The 7476-nt window shown below is 39.7% G+C and overlaps 1 protein-coding gene across 1 annotated transcript in view; it reads left to right on the plus strand.

Moving 5' to 3' along the window:
• myeov2 (myeloma overexpressed 2) overlaps window positions 1–7476 on the plus strand; it is a 12529-nt gene that overhangs the window by 752 nt on the left and 4301 nt on the right. The window contains exon 2 of the mRNA XM_015390670.1: window positions 2424–2496. Coding sequence (XP_015246156.1) covers window positions 2424–2496 — 73 coding nt within the window. The remainder of the gene's footprint in view (window positions 1–2423; window positions 2497–7476) is intronic.

Here is a 7476-nt window from a genome sequence, read left to right on the forward strand (position 1 = left end):
ATTTAATGACACAGAGGATAACCGCTGGTCTATTTCTGCTGCAGACATATAAACCCTTAAACTAAAATAAATTTTCTGTTATGGTTCTGTATTTCCAAAGAATTGACTTGCATTTTAGCTCAAGGGTTTAGTTTATGATAATTTCTTACAATAGCTTTCAGTTGTTTTAAGTAAGGTTTCCTTGTTTTAAGTTATTTAATACTTTGTTTTAACAAAGTCCTGTTTAGAAGCTGGAATCATATTGTGAAGAAAATTGTATCCATTTTTTGTTCTGTTATACCCAGCTGAGAAGCAATTCAATTATCCATCCATCCATCCACCCATCCACCTTCTTCCACTTATCCGGGGTCGGGTCACGGGGGTAGCAACTTCAGTAGGGAGGCCCAGGCGTCCCTCTCCCCAGCCACTTGGGCCAGCTCCTCCGGGGGAATCCAAAGGAGCTCCCAGGCCAGCTGAGAAACATTGTCCCTCCAGCGAGTCCTGGGTCTCCCCCTGGGCCTCCTCCCGGTGGGACGTGCCTGGAACAGCTCACCAGGGAGACGTCCAGGAGGCATCCTAATCCTCACCTTATCTCTAAGGGAGAGCCTGGACACACTACGGAGAAAACTCATTTCAACCGCTTGTATCCGGCATCTCGTTCTTTCAGTCATGACCCAAAGCTCATGACCATAGATGAGGGTAGGAACGTAAATCGACCGGTAAATCGAGAGCTTTGCTTTTTGGCTCACCTCTCTTTTCACCACAACAGACTGGTGCAGGGCACGCTTCACAGCAGACGCCGCACCAATCCGCCTGTCGATCTCCCGCTCCATCTTCCCCTCATTTGTGAACAAGACCCCAAGATACTTAAACTCCTCCACTAGGGGCAGCACATTCTCTCCAACCCGGAGAAGGCACTCTACCCTTTTCCATGGTCTCGGATGTGGAGGCACTGATCTTTATCCCAGCCGCTTCACACTCGGCTGCAAACCGCTCCAGTGAGAGCTGTAGGGTTCGGCAGCATTTAAATATGAACCATTCAGATTCCTCCTTTCAGATCCAGTTCCTATCAAATCTAATTCTTTTCTGTCTGAACTTCTCAATTAATTTTAATTCCTTGAGTATTCAACCTTTGATAAATCTTGACAGAAATGATCAAACAAATAGAGTCCATGCCTCCATCCATCAGTGAGATCTAGAAGCTCAATCTTTATATCCAGCCCATTCATTGAAGATACTACAACACATCATTTTGGCAAATTACATCTAGGATGATATATTACCGTCTTTACATTAAGTTGAAAGAAAAAATTATCAGTTAGGGTCTAAAGTTAAAAAGTAAAAATCATTAGTCCTGGTATCAGCATGAATATTCTAAGGTATGTTGTAACAAAAACAATAGTTTTGTTTTTTTCTTTCATTTCTTATAAAAGCACTGTAAAAAAAAAATGTTTTTTTTTAACATATTAGTTTCTGGTTATTACACTGACCTTGATTTTTGCTATTTAAATATATGTTGTTTTTAAATGTTACCGAAGGATTTTGTTCTGTCGCCCAATGACACTTAGCTTGAAATGTAGATCTTCAAAGGGTTAATCCTTTTATTCTATAACGCCTTTTGACTTTTCATCATTAAAACAAACTATTTAATCATATTCTCTTATATTTAGGTATTGTACAAACGTTACAGCTAAAAGCTTAAAAATGTGTCTGATTGTTTTAACACTTGTTAGTTTTATTATTAGGGATGTGTATTATCTGTTAGCCAGATTAGATGGGGTGGACGGCCTTCCTTCACATGCTGTATCACCATCTAATGGGGACAGTATTTTTGTCTGTACAACAAGCACAGGATAATGATGCATCCTGGAGCTAGGCTGATAAAGAAGATCTTTTTGTAATCCTGAGGCATAGAGGCACAAAGGTCAGGGCATGGATGGCGTGTCAGTTCCTGACAGGAACAGCTAAGCATCCACTTGATGCAACACATGGACTCGTGAGGTATAAGAAGCAGATGACCTTTTTTGGGACTCATTTTCTGGATGCCATCGCTTGCTGAGCCCTCAGCGGTGCCGAATCCAAGCAATTTCTCTGTCCTGTAACGATCTGAACTGGAATAAACTCTGTTCATTTTTACTCCTTTTTTAAGTCATTTTTATATAGTTTTACCAAGCTTTGAGTTGAGAGGAATTAAACAAAGTAGCTTGCTCCCAGGAGGGAATTTCCGACATGTAATCGCCTTCAGGGGGACATAACTTCCTTTTTAACACACCATAACTTTAATTTGAATTTTGTTCTTCAGGATAAAACACATCATATATAATAAGAGTTAACTGCGGAAGCATTGAAGCATCCATCTTGTTTTGTTGTTTTTGGTTAATTATCCGCTTTGTAATTATCTGTATAAAGTATGTGCTTTTTAATGTAGTTCTGTGTGTTAACAGGCAGGGGGCAGCAGCGGCCTGCTGATGGACCTAGCAGCCAATGAGAAAGCTGTTCACTCAGATTTCTTTAATGGTAAGAAACAGACTTTTCCTCTTCTGACCATAATGACTCTTTACTTACTGTTCAGAGACTCGCATAAGTTTATTTATTCTCTGGCTCCTCTTTCAACATGACAGAGGTCCTTTAAAGACATCTGGAGACTCTTTTTTTGTCCTTTAACTCAAACTTGATAGATAGGAGTATATTTGCTCAGATTAATCAAGTTTTTAATTTTATTTTTCATAATATAGTAATAATAATAATGAAAAGAAACTTTACACATCAAGTATTCTCAGTTGATGAGACTTGCTTCATAAATGATTTGTGGCCATCAAAATGCTTCATTGTTATTCTATGGGTCAAATGGCCTCACAGCTCTGGAATGGCTACACCTAGAGGTCTGAAATGTTCTGCAGTTGTGGTTGACATGATGTAGAACAAATCTAATGTAATGAGACCTGCATGTTTTCAAGCCTGTTCTCTATTACTGCTGTTTAGAAAAACAATTATTATTTTTGAGAAGAAAAAACCCAACTTTGAGTCATGTTTGAACTAATGCAGTTTAGGCTGCGTTTTAGTCACACTATTTTATATTTATAGCCTGATCAGCCAGTCTAAATGAGAGATTAAATGTGTCATTTAATCTGGACCCGATGAATAAGACATCAGAACATTCTTTATGGGAAAAACCTGTTGTCTTTCAAACCACTGTCTGTGCCTATTGGCCAATGAGCGTAACTGACTGTGACGTAGTAATCATGACAGAAAGCTGGTAGGGGAGTGTAAACGAACAGCCTGTCGGTAAAACAGCGAATACGTCCTTCTTAAAGAAGCGTAGAGCCTCTTCCTGCTCACGTTTTAACGAAAACCCCAAATCTAATCCATCCTAAACTGATTCCAAAGCTGAGTCAAACGCGAACCGTTCAATAGTTGTTCCCATCTTCCTTGTTTTGCTTTCTCCAGCATCGCGCAGCTCTGTCGTCCCATTCTCAAAACCCTGCCCGCTTTGCATCCAAACATTCAAAACACATCTCTGAGTTGTGATTGGCCATCCAGTTCTAGGGCCTGGGGCATTGATCGAGGCCAGAGCACTCGCAGGCAAAAAAGATTTAGGCCACTGGCTGGTGGAGCTAGTTTACTAGGCTATTATATTTATATTTTCAGAAGGTGCTAGCTTTTAAATAATGTAGCACAAATGTAATTTGGGCTTACAGTTCCTCAGTTATTTGCTTTTCCATTTGGGTATGCAAAATAAGCGAGGATTACGCAAAATTAGGTGAATTTTAAGAGGTTAAAGACTCTTTTTTTTTTTTTTTTTGTCTTTTAACTCAAATGTGACTAATATGAATATATTTGCTCAGATTAATCAGGTTTTAATTAGCCTCTTTTGATTTTATTTGTTCATAATAAAATATTAATAATAATGAATAGAAACTTTACACATTAAATATTCTTAGTTGATGAGATGATTTAGGCGTTAACACAACCTCAAAAGCTTGAAAAGTTTTATGCCTTTAAATAAACAGCTTCATTTGATTAAAAAAAAGTCAACTTTTTTGAGCTATGCCTCCAAGTTAGAGGAATGCTAGACTCTAGGAAAACGGGAGATCTAGTGTAGGTTTGTAATCTAGTTTATCCCCTGAACCATATTGTCTCACATTAACCTTTAAAAAGATCCTGTTGCTCCCCTTCGGAACAGCAGCTAATGTGCGGGTGGAGCGCAGAGAGTACAGAGCTAATCTGTTTTCTGTCTTGCAGCGCTGGCTCCCAGCTGAACCATTTTGGCTCAGCAGCACATGACCTAGAAAGAAAAGGAGCTGATTGTTAAAAAGACGATGCAGTTGCATGGTAAAGTGAGTTTATAGGCGCTTTCAGACTGAGACTCAGCGGGACGCCTCGCCATCGTCAGTCAGCTGCTTTAAAATGCCTGCACACACTGGATGTCTCAGAAACTCCTGAAAGGGTTTCTGATGTTTTACTCCACCTGGTTCTTCACTGAGCAGCAGTTCAAAATCCCTCAGCTTAAGGCAGGCGGCCTTTGAAGTCTTGAAAGGTCACAAAAAGAAGTGGATTAGGTTATCATTTATTTCCAATTCTGGACAAATGTGCAAATTCTTTTGTGGAAAATTGAGAGAAACTTGATCTTTTTTCTGCAGCCTCTGAACTCCTTCATTTTTTTCCCACGTTACAGCCTCCAACTTAGTGTGTTTCATTTGGGCTATGTGGCACTCCAACACCAAATGGTGCATAATAGCGAAGTACAAGTATGTGATGCAGGGCTCTCAAACTTTTGTACAGCTACATTTCTGCTAGTGAGGCTTCCACATACAGAGACTTAACATATTTGCCCATTCATATGGAAAAAAAGCATAAAAAACCCTACAACAGCTCAAGCTCAGTGAAATCTCCTAAAATTCAGGACTGGATTTTGGCCACTTGAACACATGACTAGTCCTTGATCTAAACCAATCATCCTCCCTCTGCTGTTGATTTAGTTTGGTGTTCCTGATGGAAGGCGAACAGCTGCCTCCTTCCCAGTGCTTTGCAGTCATTTTTTTTTCAGAATTTCCCTTCAATCTATATACAGTAATTTCTGCCGGGGAAAAAAGTATCTCCTATCTGACTGGAGTACCTTCTCAGGGTGATCAGGATTTTTTAAGAGCTTACACCTGCCTTGTTGAGCCGAGCCCATGACAGTCCTAACGGCGCAGAGCTCACATTTTCACTGCGCTTTCCTCGTGTGTGCAAACAAGGAGGTAAATGTGTTTAAAAAACCAGTTTCCACAGTGGTTGTACTCATTAAAAGTCAGAGTATCAGCATATTTCCATTGTAATTGTAAGTTTCAGCCTAAAAAGCATCTGTGCTGAAATGCACTGGGGGGGGGAGCCCAGATGTCAGTTTAAGAGCTGTTAGACTTATAAAAAATGATCGTATCGGCTTGATTTCCACGCTGGTGAGAACCCTGCTTCTAACACGTATTTACTGCATGGTTTAAAGCAAACCGCTGTTATGGCTTCACTCCAATCTGCCTCACTTTCCTGTAAAGATTGGATCTGTTGACAGAAAGCTCAGAAAGATAAAGGGAACACTCGAATAACACACCCTAGATCTGAATGAAGGAAATATTATTGCTGAATAACTTGTTCTGCAAAAACTCTGTGCTGACAACAAAATCACAGGAAAATCATCAATTGGAAATCAAATTTATTAACCAATTGAGGGCTGGATTTGGAGTCACAGACAAAATAAAAATGGAAAAACGCCACAGACTGATCTAACTTTAATGTAATGTCGTTAGCACAGGACAAAATGAGGCTCAGGTTTGTCTGTGGCCTCTGCGTACCTGTATGACCTCCCTGCAATACCTCAGCATGCTCCTGATTTGGTGAAGGGTGGTCTTCTAAGGTATTTCCTCCCAGACCTGGACAGTTTGTGGTGCAACATAAACTGTTGCACCACAGACATAAATCTTTATTTAGGCTGTTGGCCACAGTTGTTCAGCTCAGATTGTGACACGTTACCCACCACAGTAACTGTAATAATATCACTGCCAAATGTAATTTATTAGGGTAACGCGTTACTGACAACTCTACTTGTTTGTTCCTAACAGACCTCTGAAGTTTTCACACAGCAGCCGGATTGATAATGAAGTAACACATAGATTGTTAGTGGAACTACTTAATAAAAATTTAGAGGATTTGTGGGACTTCATTATATTTAGAGACATTATATTTTATAGTATTTAGATCATAAAACCCCAAACAACATCTTTAAAATTAATTAAATGTCCACAAGACTACAAAAATAAATTTCCATTCAGGTAAGACATGTTTTTATTGTTAGGGTACCAGATGCTTCACCTTTTCACTGGAGCTTAGCTAATGTTTGGTGCCCTACCTGAAAATGAGAGGTGCAGCAAAACAGGTCTGCCTGACTCCTCTGATGAACACCTGCATCCTCTGATTAGCTGTTTCTCCAACGGTTTAGTTTTTAGATTAATTAAAAGCAGCAGTGGAGTGAAAATTTATTGCAGCTGTTGCAGAAAAGGCCTTCGTTAAGTCCTGCTAGTGGAATCCACTGTTTGCGATATTAATACATTTATCCTTTAAATCAGAGGTGCTCCTACTGGAGCAGAAGTTACCCTTTTTCTGATGAGCTAAAAGCCGACTGGTTCAGATATCTCTTGAATATTTTGTACTCCTCGCTGATCAGGCTGCAGCTGAATGGCTAGATGACATTCAGCTTTAGAGTTCGGCTCTGTGTCGTTTGCAGCGTAGTGGTGATAACGCCAGAACCTCATCTTTATTGGATGATGCTTTGACCTTTACCACTAATACAATATAAGGTCAACTCAGCTCTGTAAAAGGAACAAAAATCTATTTTTAAGTCACTGTTTTATTTTTTAATCACCTAAAAATGCAAGTAGGCGTGTGGGTTTACATATCGCCCAAATTACAATGAAACTGGGATTATTTGTACCCCCGGAAGATAAAGAGTTTAAATCTTTTTTTAATTTAAACATGGACTTTACAATAACATTTATTCATATTTATGTTGTTGGGGAAGATCAATGCTAAAAATGGTGCACAGCCCACTGAATGAGTGGAGTTATCTGTATGGGGATTATAGCAGACCTTATATTTCCTGAGCAACGTTTTCTTTGGGATGAGCTCCACAGCTTTATGGTTGGAAGGCCTCCCTGCCATGACCCTCATCTTTAGCTCCTTTTACACATTCCCCATCAGCTACAGCAGCTCAGCACTAGAGCTGCTCCAGAACCCTGATTTCACTTCCAGTCAGTAGAAAAATGTTTGAAAACATGACAGGATTATTCTAAACTAAAATCTGTCCGTAGTGTGAGGGATTCTGTGCTGAACAGATTCTAACTAAATGTGTGTTCACAGTCCAGAAGAGAGTCTACTTCCTGTAGAGTACAACTTTCCTCTGGGGTTGCTGGTCATCTAATCTACCGTATTTTCACGACTATAAGGCGCACCTAAACGTCTTTTTTT

Source organism: Cyprinodon variegatus, unplaced genomic scaffold (genome assembly GCF_000732505.1).
Source record: "Cyprinodon variegatus isolate N-32 unplaced genomic scaffold, C_variegatus-1.0 Scaffold507, whole genome shotgun sequence".
Lineage (NCBI taxonomy): Eukaryota > Metazoa > Chordata > Actinopteri > Cyprinodontiformes > Cyprinodontidae > Cyprinodon > Cyprinodon variegatus.